Source organism: Entelurus aequoreus, linkage group LG03 (assembly GCF_033978785.1).
Source record: "Entelurus aequoreus isolate RoL-2023_Sb linkage group LG03, RoL_Eaeq_v1.1, whole genome shotgun sequence".
Classification (NCBI taxonomy): Eukaryota; Metazoa; Chordata; class Actinopteri; order Syngnathiformes; family Syngnathidae; genus Entelurus; species Entelurus aequoreus.
The window spans coordinates 56,641,066-56,664,902 of NC_084733.1; the positions used below are offsets into that span (position 1 = coordinate 56,641,066).

Here is a 23,837-nt window from a genome sequence, read left to right on the forward strand (position 1 = left end):
CTTTTAGGGGTGTTATCATTTAGTGGTCAATTGTACGGAATATGTACTGTACTGTGCAATCTACTAATACAAGTTTCAATCAATCAATCAAAAGTCTGAAGGAAAAAAGACACTTTTTTATTTCAACCGTACTTCCCGTCAAAAGCCTAAAGACTGACCGCACAGTTCCTGTCTTCACAATAAAAGTGCCGCTCCATCGCGCCTGCGCTAACAAAATAAGAGTCTCCAAAAGCCAGCGCAAACAAGCTAGCAAGCTACGGAGTTTGCCGCCAATATATTTCTTGTAAAGTGTATAAAAACGAATATGGAGGCTGGACAAATAAGATGCCAAAAACCAACCACATACATGTGGTATTAGACAGAAAGGAGTAACTTTTTTTCTCCTCCATTTGAAAACGTGGACGTTATCAGCACTACTGTCTGATTCCAATGAATGCAAGTCATCAGAATCAGGTAATACACCAACTTATATTCTTGTCTTCATGAAAGAAAGGAATCTATATGTTAAACATGCATGTATATTCATTAAAACACCTTTAACATGTGAACAAAAATGGCAAAATAAATACATATAAATTATATACTGTATATATAAATGTATGTATATATTCATATATATATATATATACATATATATAATGTATATATCCATCCATCCATCTTCTTCCGCTTATCCGAGGTCGGGTCGCGGGGGCAGCAGCCTAAGCAGGGAAGCTAAGACTTCCCTCTCCCCAGCCACTTCGTCCAGCTCCTCCCGGGGGATCCCGAAGCGTTCCCAGGCCAGCCGGGAGAGATCATCTTCCCAACATGTCCTGGGTCTTCCCCGTGGCCTCCTACTGGTCGGACGTGCCCGAAACACCTCCCTAGGGAGGCGTATATGTGTATATATATATATATATATATATATCTATATATATATATATATATATATATATAGATATATATATATATATATATAGATATATGTATATATATATAGATATATATATATATATATATATACACTACCGTTCAAAAGTTTGGGGTCACCCAAACAATTTTGTGGAATAGCCTTCATTTCTAAGAAGAATAATAGACTGTCGAGTTTTAGATGAAAGTTCTCTTTTTCTGGCCATTTTGAGCGTTTAATTGACCCCACAAATGTGATGCTCCAGAAACTCAATCTGCTCAAAGGAAGGTCCGTTTTGTAGCTTCTGTAACGAGCTAAACTGTTTTCAGATGTGTGAACATGATTGCACAAGGGTTTTCTAATCATCAATTAGCCTTCTGAGCCAATGAGCAAACACATTGTACCATTAGAACACTGGAGTGATAGTTGCTGGAAATGGGCCTCTATACACCTACACGTGTGCAATATCTACATAGGTAGATATTGCACCAAAAACCAGACATTTGCAGCTAGAATAGTCATTTACCACATTAGCAATCTATAGAGTGTATTTATTTAAAGTTAAGACTAGTTTAAAGTTATCTTCATTGAAAAGTACAGTGCTTTTCCTTAAAAAATAAGGACATTTCAATGTGACCCCAAACTTTTGAACGGTCGTGTATATATATATTATGTGTGTGTATGTATATGTATATATGAGGTAGATCATCTCGACTTGGTCATTTATTAAGTAATTGATTAACGTTGAAAAACTTATTGGGGTGTTACCATTTAGTGGTCAATTGTACGGAATATGTTATGTACTGTGCAATTTACTGTGTCAATCAATCAATCAATGAATGCCTACTGAGCCTATGGTGCTGTTAATTTATTGTGGCTCAATTTGCCTTAATTTTTTTTTATTTTAATGTATTATTATTTAATATATATTATTGTTTTAGTTGCTTAAGAGATATTCCTGGCTCTGAATTTGCTCATTGCTATTTTTATGTTTTTCTGCATTATTTGTTGCCGTCATCATTAAACGAACAGGTTACTCATCAGTTACTCAGTACTTGAGTAGTTTATTCCCAAAATACTTTTTACTTTTACTCAAGTAAATATTTGGGTGACTACTCCTTACTTTTACTTGAGTAATAAATCTCTAAAGTAACAGTACTCTTACTTGAGTACAATTTCTGGCTACTCTACCCTCCTCTGCATCCAAGCAAGATGTTGTTAAAAGGAAAAGCCATGTAACACAGTGGTGAACATGCCCTTTCCCAACTACTTTGGCACGTGTTGCAGCCATGAAATTCAAAGCTAATTATTATTTGCAAAAAAAAAAAAGTTTATGAGTTTGAACTTCAAATATCTTGTCTTTGTAATGCATTCAATTGAATATGGGTTGAAAATGATTTGCAAATCATTGTATTGCGTTTATATTTACATCTAACACAATTTCCCAACTCATATGGAAAAGGAGTTTGTATATATATATATATATATATATATATATATATATATACACTACCGTTCAAAAGTTTGGGGTCGCATTGAAATGTCCTTATTTTCAATGAAGATAACTTTAAACTAGTCTTAACTTTAAAGAAATACACTCTATACATTGCTAATGTGGTAAATGACTATTCTAGCTGCAAATGTCTGGTTTTTGGTGCAATATCTACATAGGTGTATAGAGGCCCATTCCCAGAAACTATCACTCCAGTGTTCTAATGGTACAATGTGTTTGCTTATTGGCTCAGAAGGCTAATTGATGATTAGAAAACTCTTGTGCAATCATGTTCACACATCTGAAAACAGTTTAGCTCGTTACAGAAGCTACAAAACTGACCTTCCTTTGAGCAGATTGAGTTTCTGGAGCATCACATTTGTGGGGTCAATTAAACGCTCAAAATGGCCAGAAAAAGAGAACTTTCATTTGAAACTCGACAGTCTATTCTTGTTCTTAGAAATGAAGGCTATTCCACAAAATTGTTTGGGTGACCCCAAACTTTTGAACGGTAGTGTGTATATATATATATATACATATATATATATATATATATATATATATATATATATGGATATGTGTGTATTTGTAAAAAAAAAAATATATATATATATATATATATATATATATATATATATATATATATATATATATATATATATATATATATATATATATATATATATATATATTAGGGCTGCAACTAACGATTAATTTGATAATCGATTAATCTGTTGATTATTACTTTGATTAATCGATTGATAACCGGATAAAAAAGACAAACTACATTTCTATCCTTTCCAGTATTTTATTGGAAAAAAACAGCATACTGGCGCCATGTTCTTTCAACTTGCCAAAAAAACAAGGAAAATGTTACAAAAATGCACACTTTTGACACCCCTGCTATAGATAATAAAAAATTTAATCTGATAAATCTATCGATAAAAAGCAGAGCCTGACGACTAGTGATGATGTTTGATAATAAATTATCGAGTTTGAGCCTATTATGGAATCCTTTTATCTAACCGATTCCTTATCGGTTCTCTTATCGAGTCCAGATAGGTTGTTGTATATGGAAAAAAACACACTATTTGGTTTAACAAATCACTTCACATTCTCTACTGCTAGCTACTATAGCATTACCATATCTGAGTTATTGTGCAGAAACGTGGGGAAATAACTACAAATGTGCGCTTTATTCGTTAACCGTGTTACAAAAAAAATTAATTAGACTGATACATAATTTTGGATATAGAGAACATACAAACACTTTATTTATTGAGTCAAAAATATTAAAGTTCGATGATTTGGTAAAATTGCAAACAGCTAAAATGATGTGGAATTAAATGATGGAATGGATTAAGTAAAGAAGTTAAACATTGTACTGATATGATCCACTTTAAGAGGTTGTTCAAATGAATAGTGCTTACAAAGTACAAAGAAGAATAATTATGAGAAATACTTTCAACCTTATTGAAAATAAGATATTTTTCATCACAGTATATGAATTAATTAATTACATATTACAAAACTGTTGTATATACTAATTCACAGATATTTTATTATAAAAAGGTCACTAAATGATGTATATATTTGTAAACGCTATGAAGTTGGAAAGGGGTAGGATTAAATAAGCTTGACTTCTTCCTACTCCTGTAAAGTGAAATGATATGAAACTGTGATGTATTATACTGTAAGTGTGTTCATGTTCCAAATAAACTAAAAAAATAAAGAAAGCACTAGTTTAATAGACAGACTTGCAAACTCTGTCGTGGTGTAGACTACAACATAACGTTAACGTTATCAGACACATACAAAAAGGCTAACGTCAACGTTATCAGACATATAACGGTATGGCGTAGTGGGTAGAGCAACCGTGCCAGAAACCTGAGGGTTGCAGGTTCGCTCCCCACCTCTTACCATCCAAAATCGCTGCCGTTGTGTCCTTGGGCAGGACACTTCACCCTTGCCCCCGGTGCCGCTCACACCGGAGAATGAATGATGAATGAATGAGTTGTAAATATGAATGATGGGTTCTCACTTCTCTGTGAAGCGCTTTGAGTGTCTAGAAAAGCGCTATATAAATCTAATCCATTATTATTATTATTATATACAAAAAGGCTAACGTTAACGTTATCAGACACATACAAAAAGGCTAACGTTAACGTTACCGTTAGCCACTGACTATGCTTAGGTAACGTTAGTCTAGCTAACATTACTGCAGTCCTGGTTGACATAAGAGGTAACGTTACTACAAGTGCGCAGATATGGAAATTAACCGGCATCAGTTAACGTTAGTTACTCACCGGCGTCACCGCCACTGTAGCTGGGACTTGGGCATCTGGCAGAAGAAAAGGGGCGATCTTCGTTCCTCTTTTTTTTTTGGTGAAATGAAGCCATGCCTTGGAGCGCTTTTTCCGGTCCATTTTTTTCCTGCTTTCCCCATCTGTGCCTAATGACTGAGCTACATGACGTAATTTCTTGTGATGTCCCACGGGGCATTTCTTGTCGGTACGGGATTTGTTCCCAGGGATTCGAATAAAGAACCAACTCTTTTTCTTTACTATAGTGGTCTCGATAACGGGTACCGGTTCTCAAAAAGGGATTCGAGTCCGAGGACTCGGTTCTTTTCTTATCGAACAACCGGGTAACCGGTTTCAAGCATCATCCCTACTGACGACGCATGCGTGTTTATCATAACTCTCTCGCTCTCTCTGTCTCTCCCCCTCCCTGACATATGCTGCTGCGCGCACAATTTGTTTTGTTTTTAACCTTCTTAACCCTAAACGTACATTGAAAATACACACAACCCTAACTCAAAATGCCGGTCATTTGAGGCATTTAAGAAACACCGCCCGGACAGGCCCGCAAAAGAGGACATGTCCAGTGAAAAGAGGACGTATGGTCAGGACCTAGCCCGGTCGCGATCGGTTTCACCGGACATGTCCTCTTTTCCTAGCATGCTAGCAGCTAATGGGCTACGATAGACTGACCATACGTCCTCTTTTCACCGGACATGTCCTCTTTTGCGGAGCTGTCGGGGGAGTTTCTTAAATGCCTCAAATGTCCGGCATTTTGAGTATTGTTTACACAACGTGCAGTACGCTACTTAATATGTCCGTGTGGAAAAACGTTCGGTACACCTCCGCACCGAACCGAAACCCCCGTACCGAAACGGTTCGATACAAATACACGTACCATTACACCCCTATTATTTTGATTATTGTTTCTCAGCTGTTTGTAAATGTTGCAGTTTATAAATAAAGGTTAAAAAAAAAAAAGTAGCCTCAGCGCATGCGCATAGCATAGATCCAACGAATCGATGACTAAATTAATCGCCAACTATTTTTATAATCGATTTTAATCGAATTAATCGATTAGTTGTTGCAGCCCTAATATATATATATATATATATATATATATATATATATATATATATATATATATATATATATATATATATATATATATATATATATATATATATATATATATATATATATGTATATGTGTGTGTGTATATATATATATATATATATATATATATATATATATATATATATATATATATATATATATATATATATATATATATATATATATATATATATATATATGTATATGTGTATATATATGTATATGTGTATATATATGTATATGTGTATATATATATGTGTATATGTATGTATATATATATATATGTATGTGTATATATATATATATATGTATATGTATATATATATATATATATATATATATATATATATATATATATATATATATATATATATATATATATATATATATATATATATATATATATCAATCAATCAATCAATCAATGTTTATTTATATAGCCCTAAATCACAAGTGTCTCAAATATATGTACTTGCAGCATGTATATAAAATGTTGGTGGAGGCTTTTAAAGTTGTTTTAGAGGGCTTTTAAGGCTACAACAGTGACGCCCATTTCCCTGCCATGCATCCTCCCGCTACTTGTTGGGTTGTATGGAGGGGCAAGACTGTCTGCATGAAACTGGCTGTAGATCAGAGCCTGCGTTGGGGTACTCATAAACAAATGACAATTAAAAGCGTTTAACAGCATGCATACTTGCCAACACTCCCGGTTTTACCAGGAGACTCCCGGTATTCAGCGCCTCTCCCGATAACCTCCTGGCAGAAATTTTCTCCCGACAAACTCCCGGTATTCAGCCGGAGCTGGAGGCCACGCCCCCTCCAGCTCAATGCGGACCTGAGTGGGCACAGCCTGTTCTCACGTCCGCTTTCCCACAATATAAACAGCTTGCCTGCCCAATGACGTCATAACATCTACGGCTTTTAGAGAGTAGAGTGCACAACTGCGCACACAACAAGGAGACGAAGCAGAAGAACGAGGAAGTTACAGACATGGCGACGCCGTCGACGAGCAAGATGAAGAAATACGCTTGCAAGTTCCAAAACGAATGGAAACAAGAATTTCAGTTCATCCAGGACAGTTCGAAGGGGAAGGGGTATGTAATTATGTTGCCTGTACATTTTGTAGAACAGATTTCTCCATTGAACACGGTGGCCGAAATGATATACTCAGTCATGAACGGAGAAGTTAAACAGGACAATACTGCCATCTACTGGATAGCCTCCGGAACACTGAAATTCAAGTATTTATTTTATTTATATGTATAATAAAATAAATATATATATATATATATATATATATATATAGCTAGAATTCACTGAAAGTCAAGTATTTCATACAAATATATATATATATATATATATATATATATATATATATATATATATATATATATATATATGAAATACTTGAGTTGGTGAATTCTAGCTGTAAATATACTACTCCCCTATTAACCACGCCCCCAACCACGCCCCCGCCCCACCCCCGACCACGCCCCCCACCCCCCACCTACCGGTATCGGAGGTCTCAAGGTTGGCAAGTATGACAGCATGCCATATCATAACAAAAATAAAAAATCTATATATTTTATTCACCAAACACATATTTTCTTGTAGTTACAGTCGCCACACCTCTTTTAAAACATGACTTGTAAGTAATGAGTAATGCATCCCAATGTTGCGGTTTAATATATATTTTATTGCTTGTGTCCTCTCCCTTCATGTCTGCTAGCTTTTGACCAAAGGCAGCCAAACTGCAGAGATGACCCTGCGCCGCAATGCCCTGGGTCAGCTGGGCTTTCACGTCAACTTCGAGGGTATTGTGGCAGAGGTGGAGCCCTATGGCTACGCCTGGCAAGCCGGACTCAGGCAGGGCAGCCGACTGGTGGAGATCTGCAAGGTCGCCGTGGCGTCGCTGTCGCACGAGCAGATGATCGACCTGCTCCGAACCTCCGTCACCGTCAAAGTGGTCATCATTCCTCCGCACGAAGACTCTACACCTCGAAGGTAGAGTGGAAAAAGGAATTAGTAACACAGTGTGGCATAGCATATTTTCTACTACTACAGTACTTTCTTGGAATAGCACAGTGATGGGTCAAACGATATAGAAGCATTGATGCCTTATGACACACAAGGATTGATACTGTGTCCCTTGAAGCCTCAATGTGTCTTATCACTGTAAGAAAAAACATGTGACCAATACAGCTGCAGCGTCATTTGAATGCGAAGCACCAAACTGTGTTCATCAGGAAGCACTTCATTCGTACGAGTGACAGCTCCTACTAAATAAATCGGAGGAGTTGCCTTTGACATTGGTTTTGTCACAATCATCGATGCAACTAAAATGAAAATGTTTTTTATTTATTTTATAGTGCCAAAAGGGTAAATGTTCTTCTCTTGTTTGTTTACTGTTTGGCTCATTGACCATTGACCAGAGCTCTGCATTTCATATTCCTTTATGCAGCACTGTTGTCTTAGAAAAAAAAAATATATATATTTGCTAACTTTTGTTTTATTTTCTTGTCAAAAATAGTGACATTTTTAATCCAGCAGATGGATGATCAAACAATAGTGTCAAAGCAGCTAGTGAGTGTGTCATACACTCATTGTGGTGTCATTTGCCCATTACTATGAAATTAAGGTGTTTTAATTATTTTGCATAGTATTTTTGTTATATTATTAGATTAGAATTATTACAAAATAATAATAGTTATAATTATAATCTTAATAATAGTAATGTTATATTGTTTATTATTATTGTTTTACATTTGTAAATGTTTTTTTATTGAGAAAATTTGGTAAAATTGGTAAAATTGCAAACAGCTAAAATGATGTACAAAGCAAACTATAACCTGCTACCAAAGAATGTACAACAATTCTTCTCAACTAAAGAGGAGAAATATAACCTTAGAGGAAAAAATAATTTAAAACATTTATATGCACGTACAACACTTAGAACTTTTAGCATATCAGTATGTGGAATTAAATTATGGAATGGATTAAGTAAAGAAGTTAAAAATTGTACTGATATGATCCACTTTAAGAGGTTGTTCAAAATAATAGTGCTTAAAAAGTACAAAGAAGAAGAATTATGAGAAATACTTCCAACCTCATTGAAAATAAGATATTCTTCATCTCAGTATGTTAATAATGACTGAATTAATTAATTACATGTTACAAAACTGTTGTGTATACTAATTCATAGATGTTATTTTATTATATAAAAAGGCCAGTAAATGATTCTATATATTTGTAAACGCTTTGAAGTGGGAAATGGGTAGGATTAAATAAGCTTTGCTTCTTCGTACTCCTTTTCGGGCATGATGTAAAATGAAATGATATGAAATTGTGTGATGTATTATGATGTAAGTGTGTTCATGTTCGAAATAAACTAAAGAAAGAAATGGGTCTTGTTTGCACAGAGGCTGCTCTGAGATCTATCACATGCCGCTAGTGGACTACAAGAACCACAAAGAAGGAATGCCCTATGAGTTGAAGTTCCCCTTCCGCCCGGTCACCAACAGTAACAGCAAGTGGCCACGAACATCCTCCAGTCCTCAAACGCGACCTGTTGGCTCAAGTGGAACACTTATCAAGGCTCCTCCACCAGACTTCAGTAACTCTGTCGCCCTTCCTCGCAGTGTTTCCAGCGATGGCCGACCCATCATTCCTAAAAGGTACTGCTAGATCTCCTGATTCTGAATTGCAACTAAACGACAGCGTCACAATTATATCTGACAGCAACTTCTTCACAGATATTCACCCGGAAATGAAAACTACGCCCTGGCTTGTTCCATTGTGATGGGTCGCACGCTTCACAACACAAATTCCCCCGCCAGCATGACCTATACCGACAACATGAGCTCCAACCATTGGAGGCAGAAGTCTATGCCTGAGGGGTAAGCTGCTATCTTCCCAACCCACTGAAGATAATGCAGGAGGATTTAAAAACACTGGAAGTAAATAAGCAATCTTGCAACAGAGACCCATAGATCCTCTTGTTTTCTAGGTTTAATAACAACAACTGCCAGTCCCCTGTGTTGTCTGTGCGACAGTTGCCAGGTGACGGTGCTAGTGCCGTTAAAATTGGCTCAAGCACAACTGCTGCTTGGTCCCGGAATGGAGAGGGTGAGGCAGCATGCAGACAGGGGGATAAAACCACTGCAGGTAAGAAGAGCAAGCTAACCTATCTGGTCTCCTTATTAGAATCAAATATGAATTTGACTTGAACATTGCTGTTGAAAGCATAATTTCATTTGATTCTTGTGCCACCTACAGACACTTTGGTTTCCAAGGCGGTGATTCCTCGACTACAGCCACCTGAACAAAGTGGGCACATTTCACCTAACAAGAGCGCTAAGGTGGGCAGGACATGTCATGGGGTTGTAATAGTGCAACTCGGGTTGCACGATATACGATATAAATTATATACCTTTGTCTGACAATAGAGCTTTTTATACTATAGTTATATTGTGATAATGCTTGTTGATGACACATTCTCGCAATGTGCCGCACATTTGACAGAGATAAGCTGTCAAAGGTGTCCTCAACACAATGTAGCGTCCTCGCTAGCGAGGAAAAGCGGCTAACATCCCTCCACAGTGCAACTTCTAAAGCAGTAATCCTCAACTCCATTACGACAAATACACAGTTTTTACAAGTAAAATTATCACTGGAGGACTGGAGAACAAGTGATAGCTAAAACACAAAGCATAGCTAACCGCTAAGCTTGAACTCTTGAGTGTAAACAGGGATGGGCGGATCGATACAAATATCACAGTTGCATACTTGCCAACCTTGAGACCTCCAATATCGGGGGGTAGGGGGTGGGGGGTGGTTGGGGGCGGGGGGCGTGGTTGGGGGCGTGGTTATTTACCGCTAGAATTCACCAACTCGAGTATTTCATATATATTTCATATATATATATATATATATATATATATATATATATATATATATATGTATATATATATATATATATATATATATATATGTATGAAATACTTGAATTTCAGTGAATTCTAGCTATATATATATATATTTATTTTATTTACATAAAAGAAATACTTGAATTATCTATCCATTAGATGGCAGTATTGTCCTGTTTAACTTCTCTGTTCATGACTGAGTATATCATTTTGGCCACTGTGTTCAATGGAGAAGTCTGTTCTACATATTTACAGGCAACATACACCTTCCCCTTCGAACTGTCCTGTATTAACTGAAATTCTTGTTTCCATTCGTTTTGGAACTTGCAAGCGTATTTATTTTTAAACCGAGGATGTCGTTGTGGCTTGTACAGCCCTTTGAGACACTTGTGATTTAGGGCTATATAAATAAACATTGATTGATTGATTGATTGATTTATATTGTGGGAAAGCGGACATGAGAATAGGCTGTCCCCACTCAGTCTCAGGTCTGCATTGAGCTGGAGGGGGCGTGGCCTCCAGCTCCGGCTGAATACCGGGAGTTTGTCGGGAGAAAATCTCTGCCGGGAGGTTGTCGGGAGAGGCGCTGAATACCGGGATTCTCCCGCTAAAAACGGGAGGGTTGGCAAGTATGGAGTTGTGAGCCGGGGTGGACCACTCTTCCACGCACAACTGTGGGCTGACCTGGCTGAGCCCGGAATAAGATCCCCATTATGACTATCTGTTGGCTTACCACATTATCTATTAATTTAACAATTCAATAATTACAATATACCCACTCAACATCCATTGCAGCCTTGGAAGAGGGGTCCCTAAATCTGTGGTGCCTTCTCAACGTTTCTTCTTTTTCTCCAGCTGGGGTCTTTTGAGTTTTTCCTTGCCCAGATGTGGGTTTAGATCAGGAAATGTAGTTGTGAGTTTGTAAAGCCCTGTGAGGCACTTGTTATTAAGGGCTGTACAAATACATATTGATTGATTGATTGATTGAATGATTGATTGATCAACAATAATGATACCAATTATCAGTATATGGCAAATAATATAGTGATTAGACTTGTTTTGTCTTTTTTTATTTTTGCAAAAGGGACTTTGTTATTAATTTGGGGAAAGTGGAATAAGGAAATAATATACAGTACACCACTATCTTTTGTTTTTGCCGGATAAAAGGTGTGATCAAAAATGTTATTATTTGATAATCCTGAAAATTCTAAGTATGAACATCGTTATGGCCAATACTGCCCCCATAACTACTTGGCATTGATGTAATACCCAAATGTGTAGTATTGGCCAAAACTAATGTAAAGTAACAAAATAACAGAAGAGTAAGTGTTTAATACATTTTAACAAAAGTGTATATAGACACATGTTACAACAGAAAGTAACCGGATATTTACAGTAAATTTTCAAGTAGATTAATAATAGTTTTGCCAAAATAATGACGCTAAATGTTACTGCATACGTCAGCAGCCAAATTAGACGCCTTTAAAACCTGTTATGAACTTGTTTTATGACCATTTATATGCACAATAATATACTGTAATGTATACCGTTATCACAAGAGGATGCCATATATATCGCAATACAGATTTTAGGCCATATCGGCCATCCTTATGTGCAACACAGTGTTACTTAATAAGTGGGTCTTTTTTGCCCCTTACGTTGCAAAACTACTCTACTCTGACACAATTATTTTAACAAGGGGATGTTTTCATTGATAGACTACGAGTAGAATTAACAATAATTGTTTTTTTAATATTATTTTCAAAGGGTTTGGCGAACGTTCTAAACTCCTATTTCCATGGCAGTGTTGCATTGATCGCAGTAATGCTGACCAGAGGAGTTAGAAGTATTGCACTACATTTTGCCTTATTTGCTTCGTCAACAATTCTGAAAAATCAAAATATTTATTTGAACATCACTCGTTGAGACTCTTCTCTGTGTGCAACAGAGAACTACAGTATTTGATCAAAGATTTGTGATCTGGCAGGAAGGGAAAAGTAAGAAAATGTAAATAGATGTCCTCCTTTGTAAGTCTAATAGCATTTACTCTTCTGGGAAGACATTTTGGAGACATTTGTTAGGAATTTGTTTGTCCATCTGACGGCAGATGGACAGACATCTGAGAGGTCAAAAGTCACGATGGTACACTAGAGAGAGCCTCTCTTACAATCTTTGCTCTCGTTCAGTGGTTCTCAAACTTTTTTCACCAAGTACCACCTCAGAAAACACACACTCTCCAAGTACCAGCATAATGACCAACATCAAAACACAGTAACGTAGTAGGCCTAAGTGTTAATTTAAAACAAGGCAGAAGTTGTATTTAACAAGCATATTTAAAATTTTGGGCCACTGTAACATTACACACAGTTTGAACAGTGACACTGTGTTTGAATATAGGAAACTAAAACACTGTACATAAATAATTAATCTAATACAATTAATTGCACATAAAGTAAAGTAATAAAGTAAGTACCACTAGATAAAGCCTGTGTGCCTCTAGTGGTACTGTACACGTACAGAGAAAATCACTTCTTGAGTACATTTCCTTTGTGCTGGATGATGTGGAGGTGTCGACTATCCAGATTTTTAAAACCAATCTTATCCAACCCTATTTTTCAAAGACTGAAAGCCCAAAATTTCCAAAAAGGGGCGCTAACCTAACTGATTCAATAAGAGGTGTGTCCCAAATGTTTGTCCATATCCTATTTTAGGAAACAACATGACCTCTGACTTTTATGTCTTGTTTTCAAACAGCAGGACGCTCCATATTCCTCCAGCCAGTCGAGCAGCAACACTCTATCAAGCAACGCCTCAAGCTCCGCCCACAGTGACGAGAAATGGTACGAAGTGGGCTCACGATCGGGAGTACGCAGCGATCTCGAGCTCGGCGGCTACCTCCAGGGCACGTCCACTGACAGCGGCATCGACGCTACGTCCTTCACCGCCACCCAGAGCAGCACCGCCTCTTCTGGCGGCGCCTTCACGCCCAAGGATGCCATCCCGTGGCAGGATGAATCGACGGGCAGCCAGGGAGGGGACGAGTCTTCGCCTCCAACTCCAGACTCTCTTGTTCCTGTTGGAGGAGGTTTGGAGACCCCATTGAAGAGCCCTTCAGTTTTTCCTGAAGATGGTTCCTACGCCCTGATTGATGGTGCCTCCCACTCCAGGTGTGTTGCAAATGTGTTCATGCATCGTGTGTTGAAAATGTAAAACATTCAATGAATTCCAGACACATCCTGCACCATCCCAGGCCTACAAGTCAGAAGCTCTGCGGTTTGGCTTTTTAACAAAGGGTCTGTGTGTCTGTGTGTGCCTGTGTGAACTTGTGTGTGTGTGTGTGTGTGTGTGTGTGTGTGTGTGTGTGTGTGTGTGTGTGTGTGCGTGCGTGCGTGCGTGCGTGCGTGTGTGCAGGCATTCTCTATCCTCCAGTATCCATGATAGAAAGGAAATGCTTGAAGTTGCTAAAAAAGCAGACTGTGAGCTCAGCACTGTCTCCCCCCCCCCTCCCCTCCTCTTTTAAATCCCACTTCTTTTGAATCAACCAAAGCTCTTTTCCCTCCCTTCTTCACCCAGCCAGAAATAACTCGACGTGTACATCGGAAGCTTTGTTTTATAATACGTGCGTGCGCGTGCGTTGGCGCACATGCACACAACTTGCGGCGGCTTCAAAACGTTATCTTTCATGTCAGATTATAGCGCGCAAGGACACCGTGTCCTGTTTTTATCACAACTGCATTAATCTACCTGCAACTCCAAGGGATGAAATAAGATATTTTAACTGCTCTTTTGTTTTTTTACAACCGAAACAACTTTAAAGTAAGCACCAAGGACCTGAAAATGAATTTTATGTGACTTTTGGTTATAATTTCAATTTGCATTTACATTTTTATAGTACCGGTAAACATTTTAAATATTTATATCACTCTGTGTATATTATTCCATTAAATAAGATACTACTTATCTACTTGGCATGGCACTATTATTCCGCCATTGTCCAGTGGGCTATATTGTGGTTGTCACAAATAGACACAATGCTGCCTCTTTGTGTATTTTGTAAATACTAAACCTGTCACACATGGTTGTCACACAGCAGCATACTGAGTGCCTCAGGGAGTCTCATGGAGGGCCCAAGTCCTGTGTCCCCCCAAGAGGAACCGTCAACACCCACATCTCCCACTCGCCAGAATTCCCCTGGGACCAAGACCTTCTACCCACGACAAGGGGCGACATCCAAATTCCTTATTGGCTGGAAAAAACCCGGTGGAATCGTCAACTCTGTGGACTTTGGCAGCACTCGGAAGTAAGAGTTATTCCACCCCCCAACTCCCAAGTTGTCACTGAAGACAGAGAAGCATCTTGTTGCATTCATATTGTGGTCAACAGAGACACCTTGTGGTGTTGTAAGTTGACCATATTTACATTCAAAGGCACATTTTATTTATTTTCCTTTTTTTTGTTGTTGACATTTTTCTTCCGGCAGTACTGTAGTATCTTAACTTACCAGCTTATTAGGTTCCATGACCAAGCTCCTAACTCAAAACACTGGTATCTCAAAGTAGCGCCGCCCATTGAATTGAAATCGATTTTATCCATGTTTGGCCCCCCAAAACACCACAATTTTAACGTGTAGCATGCCTTAACGTGTAGCAAGTTAAGGTAGCAAATATCAATCAATCAATCAATGTTTATTTATATAGCCCTAAATCACAAGTGTCTCAAAGGGCTGTACAAGCCACAACGACATCCTCGGTTTAAAAATCAATACAATTAAATGTAATCAAACAACTGCAGTAGTTAATATTATGATAATGTACAGCATTCAGGACTGGACTCAAGCGGCCCTTTTGGGCATGACAGAACAAATCTGTCATGGAACAGCACCGCCATGCAGCGGCTCCGTCGTGCAGCGAAAGAAAGTGCAGACTTTTACGTGATCTCGAATACACGCGCGTAATCACGTGTTAAGGGAATTTGTAATAAAGCAACCACAAACAATCTTCAATCCATCCAGTGGAACAGAAGCAGAAAAACTCGGCCTGCCATTAATAACAGGTGCTGAACGGCAACACAGATGACAGTTTTGCCTTGATGAACAACTTTATTTTTTGCAGCAAGCAACAATACAGCAGTAACATCATCCCTGCCAAGCGTATCACAACAACCACTACCCTGCTTTCCCGGTCCCCGTATCAGCTGGTATTTGACACAGGCGTCCATGCCCATATAGCTGCCCAGAATATGCCTGTATATTATTCTTTAATTTTGGACCTCCAGAATCACCATGTTCATTTGTGTTATTGAGGTGAAATTATGTTTAAAATCCCCGCCCATTAGTCAAGTCAAGTCAAGTCAAGTCAACTTTATTTATATAGCACATTTTCAACAACTTTTTAGATTGAACCAAAGTGCTTTACAGGTTAAAAAAGCATGGAGCAAACAAAAAACAAAAAAATACTAAACAAAACAAAAAACAAAAAAAAACAAACAAAGAACATAAACAATGAGTGTGCTAAACAAGATAGTGCAAATGCAATACGGTAAAAGGGGTCGAATAAAAAGTTTTAAAAATTTGCAGAATAAAAAATAATAATAATAAAAGTGCGACAAATTTAAAAATACAACTAAAGCAAAGGGGTGGGAGGGGGGGGGGACTAGAAATGGTGGCCTAGTGGGCGGACTCAGCTCGGGTCAAAGGCCAGCGAGAAGAGGTAGGTCTTAAGGAGAGTTTTGAAGACCCCCAGGCTCCGGGCTGACCTAATGTGGAGGGGAAGGCTGTTCCAGAGCTTAGGGGCGGCAACGGAAAAGGCTCTGTCCCCTCTGGTCTTTAGCCTGGATCTGGGGACCGCCAAAAGCATTTGGTCAGCTGACCTCAAGGCTCTAGACGAGGTATGGTGATGCAGCAGCTCAGTCAAGTATTGTGGGGTGATGTGCTCGCGTTTTTTGGTACTGGTGAGGAGACGGGCAGCCGCGTTTTGCACAAGCTGCAAACGGCGGAGTGATGCCTGATCAATGCCAGCGTACAGTGAGTTATTGTTGTCTAGCCGGTGTGTGATGAAGGCGTGGATAGCAGTCTCCAGGTCGCTCTGGGAGAGATAGGCCTTGGTCTTTGCTAGGGTTCTGAGATGGTAAAAGCTGGTACTAACCACTGAGCTGACCTGTTTGGTGAATTTGAAGGCACTATCATAGATCACACCGAGATTTCTCACGGAGGACCGGATGTTTACACCCAGAGGACCTAGAGCACTGACAAACGAGACTGGAGATGTATCACCGAAGATGATTATCTCGGTCTTGCTCTCATTAAGGTTGAGTAAGTTAGCACTCATCCATGCTTTAATGTCAGTCAGACAGTCAAGCAGTGGTTGAAGTGCGACCTGTCCTGTGGCCTTAAGAGGTAAATAGATCTGAACATCATCGGCATAACAGTGGAATGGGACATTGTGCTTGACCAGGATTTCACCTAAAGTACAGTAGGAAGAGTATGGGACCCAGGATTGACCCCTGAGGAACACCACAGGTAAGGGGGTCGATTAGGACGTATCGAAGTGTAAAATACGATCGGCCTTGAAAATGTTATTTTCAAGTTAAATCAGATGATTTATTTTGTGTTTGTGCATGACTTCCTGTCCAACACAAGCATATTTTAGCTAAATTGAACAGATTTGTTGCGGCGTTCACAAAATAAAAAAGCTCTGTGTATATTTAGCACTGGAATGCAGAACATTAACAGCATGTCGGTGATGTTTCGCGGGCGGTGGAAACGGACACATTGACGAATAAAAACGGAACGAGTCTGCCGCTGTGCAGGTGTTGTTCCATGACCGTATCACATTCAGTGGAAATCCGGACTAAGACCCAGTGAGCAAAGCTAACGCTCGCTTGTTCAGTTTGTAGAAAAAACTAATTGAAACATGTCGGGCAGACGATTCGGCAGCTTCTTCATATTTTCATGGATAAATATCTGCTCAGTGGATGTTTTGGCACGTGAGCCGAAATCTGCTTCAAAGTGGTGCAGAATGACGGCACTGCGGTCGGGCTGCTGTCTCTGAGTCTGCTACACGGTAGGACATGTTTTTACTGGGTTGTGTTTCTGATTCAGTTGATGTCGTCCTTCTCGCTACCGTTCTCAGTTCCGGTGTTCGGAGGGCTGTGGACAATTACTACCAGTGGCAGTAATGCTTGTAACTCAAATCATGCTTGCAACTTAAACAAAGCCAAAACCAGAGAGACCTGTATCTCAAAATACGTTGAGGTAGGGCTGGGCGATATATCCATATACGCGATATATCGCGGGTTTGTCTCTGTGCGATATAGAAAATGACCATATCGTGATATTCGAGTATACATTTTCACGCAGTTGCTTTTATCTGCTGGCATTACACTACAGGCGCTCCTCGCTCTTTCCTGTGTCTCCTTCTCACAGACAGACAAGCGCACCTTCTTACACACGTCACATACTGTCACGTCATACGTCACATATACGTATACGCCCTCGCGCAGCAAAGAGGTAGTAGCATGGGTAACGTTAGCTGTGATGCTAGCGCAGCCGTGCGAGTGGTAATACGAGAGAGAGAAGGTGTGAATCTGGTAACAAATGAAGGAATAATTAATTCCCCCATAAAACAGCAGTCCATCGTCTGGCGGTGGTTTGGCTTCAAGTGGGAATATGTCGAACAGACGACCGTAATTTGTCAAGTGTGGGGCAAAAGCGTTGCTATAAAAAGTAGCATTACTGCTAATATGTAGCATCATTTGAAAAGTCACCTGCTAGAGAATGAAGGGTGCTTACTTCACATGTCAACATCTCCGTTCGGTGCCACACGCCCACACCATCAAAATGCCGAGGCAAACATTTCCAGATCAACAACGTATGAAAAAAATTGTGATTTTTTTTAGTTGTGATTTCCTTCTCTACATGAACGTTTTAAAGTAGCATATATTAATGCAGTATGAAGAAGAATGTTTTAATGTAGACACATAGAATCATCATACTGCTGTGATTATATGCATCAAGTGTTCATTCAAGACTAAGGCAAAATATCGAGATATTTATTGTGTATCGCGATATGGCCTTAAAATATCGCAATATTAAAAAAAGGCCATATCAACCAGCCCTACGTTGAGGTACTTTTTGTCATGTTTTTGTCTTAAAAAACCCTCAACATGAGTTGTTTTTAACATTTTTATTTAAACACAAAAACACATACGCATGTGTTTTTTTATATTGCTGAGATACTGCTGAGAATTCCTTATAATACATTTGTAAAACTGTCATATGATCAAAACCAAATAATTCCTTATCTATAAGAGGCCAAGAATTAGTTTTTTGGTGTTTGCTCATTTTTGTAGGTTTTTTTAATATATTAATTTGCTATTAGCTGTTTTATTTGTCGTTTTTAGTTGAATTATTTATTTGAGTGTTATTCTTAAATTTGTATCTATTTTCAATATTTTTAAAATAAGTATTTGAAAATATTTAGGCTTAGTTTGTAATACATACAATACATTTATTAATACATAAATGCATTTTACTTTTCATTAATTACTGTTATAATTTATAAGTATTTTTTATTTAAGTTGTTGTTATTATTACTATGATTGTTTGAATAAATACAATACCATTTGTGATATATATGCGGAGTCGATTAGACTAAGTCTGACCAATCTACGTCTATGAGCACGAACTGAAGAAGTCTACTCGGATGAGCGGTGAAACGTCTTCTAAGACAAACCAAACAGTCCAGTTGCGATCGATTGAATGCCCTGAGATGACAATGACCTGGATGAATTAGAACATTCATAGACATGTAGAGTGAGAAGCATTGGGCAAATACATGTTTTGCCTTATCTAAGGTATTTGTATTTAACTTAAAAAGCTCAATTTATCATTTTCAGAAGATTATATCTTTACATACACCTGTTGAGATACTTCAGATGATATTGTTTGTATCTTACAGTTGTAATCAACTATATTCAACCCTTGTTGTAAATTACATGTATCTACAAATGTTCAAACTTTCCGTAGATGGAAAATTAAACTAAAAAAAACAAATAACAGTCATTTTGTAATATTGCATGTGTCGATTCGTCAGAGAAACGTGGGCATTAAGGAGAGGAGTTGTCGTTGCAGCCCCACTCTCATTTTTTTGCTTTTCTGTGCAGACGACACCAGAGCGATGGTTTACTGGTCAGTCAGCCTCAGCTCAGAGCCAATCTGCGAGGCTCCCAGTCACCCCAACGGCACACTGCCAAGTCCAGCCTGGAGGAGGACTTGAAGAAGCTTATCATGCTTGATAGCCCTCCCCCCACGTCTAGTGATGAGAAGGTATCCTAATAGATGATTTATATAGAGGATTTTGATGTAAAAATCAGATTATTAAGGTGTTTTTTTTTTCTATTAAAGCCTTTCCCAGCGCCAACACCCACCCGACGCTCCCTTCAGAGGACATTGTCAGATGAGAGTATCTACAGCGGGCAGAGGGAGTCCATCTCGAGTGACAAACGTGACACACCCACCGACCTTCTGTTCAGCTGCTCCACGGTGCCGCGCTCCCCCACAGCTCGCAATGTGGCGAGCCGCAGAACGTCACACAAATCCCTTGGTAAAGGAAATAATGCTAAAGAAGCATACACGTCATCTTAGCAGTGGCTTTACTTTGTGCTTCCTCCTTCCCAGGAAACCTGTCACCACCAGAGAGCACAGAGTCAGGGCAGCAGCTGCAGGACGCTTCCCTTATGCCCCTCCCTGACACCAGGACAGATGGCCCGCTGGACTGGGCCCACTTGGTCGATGCAGCCAAGGCCTTCGAGGGTAGGACCATGTATTTTGGATCAGTACCAATTTCCAAATGCCAAAAAGAAACAAACAGGCGTAGTCATCATGGGTCCAAAGTGCGGGATATTTTTATTGGCTCACGGTATTCTTACAATATTTTTATAACAATATAATTAAGCACAACACATTGCACATACAGTGAACAAAAAGGTTTCTGCTGCTGGAGTAGCTCTAATGTCCACGAGGGAGCCCTTTAAGACCTTATGGTCTTCTTAACCGTTCCTACAATAGTTTTTTTAACTGGGTAATATTATTGTTGTTATTATTTGTGTGTGCTAATAAAATCAGTCTATCATATATGTTGGCTACAATGCTTAAGAAAAAAGTATTAGAGCGCCACCCAAAACTTTTATTCATATTGATAAAGTATTTTTTTTATAATTCTGTAACCCATATTATTGTACGTTTGTATGTTTTAAATATGATCCCTTACCAAAAAAAAAGAACAGAAAAATAGTGAAACACATTAGTATATTTTTAATGTATCGAGATGCAAACTTATATTTATTTACTTGCGTTGTTGAACAGAAAAAAGACTTGTGATGTTTTCAAAATGCCATGAAGGCCAAAGGAGAACATACAAGTTATGAATTAAGTTTTTAGTTTTGCATATTTCAATGACAGGTGGTATTGTAACATTATTGAGCACTGCACATTAAATTGGTTTAAAGGTGGTAATAAACTAAGGTGAAGAATATCAAAGTGGATTTGCATGCAATATCTATCTTCAACAGAAGAGGTCACTGCTTCTCAGGCTATCTGATCTAATGGCGCTGCTGTATGTATGTTGCTTCTCCTACAGAGCAGAGACTGGTCTATCTGGCTGCCCAGGAGGAGAGCTCCGTGGCTGAGAGTGCAGCAGGCATCAGTCCTCAGCAGGCTGAGCCTCAGGCAGCCCCACTAAGGCAGCCCTCGCCTGGGTAAGAAGCTTGGGTCACGACCAGGCAACAGCATTTTTATCCACTAATGTCCTGTACTATCTGTAGTGTTCATTAGTGAAGTGAAGTGAATTATATTTATATAGCGCTTTTCTCTAGTGACACAAAGCACTTTTACATGGTGAAACCCATTATCTAAGTTACATTTAAACCCGTTTGGGTGGTGGCACTGGGAAATAAAGTAATGCATCTGTTGATGTGTTTTGCCCACCTGTGGGTAAAAAAGTATCTTGCTCATCGGCAGTGCCTAGGATGGTGGAAGCAGGGATCGAACCTGGCCCTCAATTTGCTGGCACGGCCGCTCTACCAACCGAGCTACGCCGCCCCAACAAAACACATCAACAGATGCATTACTTTATGTCCTTAAATAGTGGCATTCAATTTATATTTCATTCCACTTTAATCATTGACTGGGCATGTGACCCTCCTCCTTTTAGAGTGTAAATTGTTTGGGACTTGGCACCAGCGCTCAGACTAGATCTGACCAATCAACTTCTACGAGCATTGATGAAGCCTGCTTGGATGAGAGGCGATACATTTTCCAAGAAAAACAATACAGTCCAGTTGTGATCGATTGAATGCCCTGAGAATACAATGACCTGATGAATGAGGATATTTATATCTTAAACGATGGGCAGCGTAATGCAACTTGGTGACTTTGTTGTTGAATAAGTGTGCATTTTTACCTTGAGCTAGGTAAGATAATCACTTCGATCAATATATTTTACATTTTGCAATATCTATTCACAAGGCATAATATCTCAGGGCATTCAATCGATCGCAACTGGACTGTTGGTTTGTCTTAGAAGACGTTTCACCTCTCATCCGAGTAGGCTTCATCAGTTCGTGCTCATAGACTTAGATTGGTCAGACCTAGTCTAGCGGCTGGTACCAAAACCACTACTATTTATAATCCAAAACCAGGAGGGTGTGCCTGAATGGTTTGTCGCTATCGTAGTGAGAAAAACAACTGTTTTGATGCAAACGAGCAACCCTACTGTCAATGTAGACAGTCGTTGAAGTGTAAATTCCCCTCCTATTGTGTGGCAAAACAATCGCTGTGGATTGACTACTACCAGTCCAAAATAGTCAGAATCCCCCATGTAAGAATTCCATTCAGCATTCCATTCACCTTCTGTGACCAGAATGTTTCCAACTCCAGTTATTTGTTGCATACATGGGCACACCTACAGCATAGATGGGCAAATTCTTCAGGCCAAGACTGCACCTCAGGTAGAAACAGCGCTCATTTGAGAACAAAAAATGACAGATTCTGGACAGAAAGGACAGGTGGTACGAAAGAGGAGTGAGGGAAGCCATCTATTTCAAGGTTGAAAAAACATCCCTGAACAGAGAAGGTGGTCTGCGACACCACCTGTCTCCCACATACAACACTGTCCTTTTAACCATGCCTAAAAGATTCAGCAATTTAGCCTCCAACAAATAACAGGAGTTAGAAACTTTCTGGTCACATTTGTGCCATTTGTTTACAACTGAATGGAATGCTAAAGTGGGGGATTCAAACTATTGTGTACTGGTAGTAGTAGATCCACAGCGATTGTTTTGCCACACAATACCTCAATGCTAACAAGGGGAAATTACACTTCAATGACTGTTGTTGGCTTTGACAGTAGGATTGCTCGTTTGCATGGCTTTTGGAGTATAAATATTTGGGGTTTTGGCACCAACCACTAGACTAGATCTGACCAATCGAAGTGTATGAGCACGAACTGATGAAGCCTACTCGGATGAGAGGCAAAACGCCTTCTAAGACAAACCAACAGTCCAGATGCGATAGATTGAATGCCCTAAAATTACAATGACCTGAATGAATGAGAACATTCATACACAAGGCATAATATCGATTAGGCACACTTCCAGCCTTCACAACAAAATTGTTGTATTTTTCATCCTGTCTGTACTGACGAAATAAAAGTTGCAGATGAATAACTTAGGTATTTACTGGTATGGTTTTACATAAAATATTACATTTAAAATATAACTTCATCAAACATGAGACCATGACAAAAGTACAGGTGGTTACTCTGTTCGTACAGTTAAAATACAAGACAAACAATACATTATTTGTTAAAAATGAATACCAGTACGAACAGCAGTGCAACAGTGTAAGCTATTGAGACAGATTCAATACCTTAAAAGCCCATGGTAAAAACTGTTTTCAACTCTGTCTGCTTTTGTGTGATTGAAATCTCATCCCTGATGGCAGCAGGTTGAACAAGTGATGATCAGGGTGAAAGCTGTCTGCCAGAATCAGGCATCGAGAGCTAGCAATGCCTTCTAGGGAGGGCAGAGGGCGGCCGATAATCGTCTCCGCTGTCCT

General features: G+C 38.9%; 1 protein-coding gene across 3 annotated transcripts in view; it reads left to right on the forward strand.

Annotated features, from left to right (window-relative positions):
- Positions 1-23,837, forward strand: part of LOC133646659 (signal-induced proliferation-associated 1-like protein 1) — a 182,389-nt gene that overhangs the window by 152,860 nt on the left and 5,692 nt on the right. The window contains exons 9-19 of one of the 3 annotated variants that reach the window (XM_062042255.1): positions 7,528-7,802; positions 9,218-9,472; positions 9,551-9,694; positions 9,805-9,962; positions 10,074-10,156; positions 13,478-13,890; positions 14,817-15,023; positions 19,886-20,048; positions 20,127-20,325; positions 20,400-20,534; positions 21,361-21,478. In XM_062042255.1, coding sequence (XP_061898239.1) covers positions 7,528-7,802; positions 9,218-9,472; positions 9,551-9,694; positions 9,805-9,962; positions 10,074-10,156; positions 13,478-13,890; positions 14,817-15,023; positions 19,886-20,048; positions 20,127-20,325; positions 20,400-20,534; positions 21,361-21,478 — 2,150 coding nt within the window. Of the gene's footprint in view, positions 1-7,527; positions 7,803-9,217; positions 9,473-9,550; positions 9,695-9,804; positions 9,963-10,073; positions 10,157-13,477; positions 13,891-14,813; positions 15,024-19,885; positions 20,049-20,126; positions 20,326-20,399; positions 20,535-21,360; positions 21,479-23,837 lie in introns of all 3 variants that reach the window. The other 2 variants (XM_062042257.1, XM_062042254.1) reach the window with 2 other exon arrangements.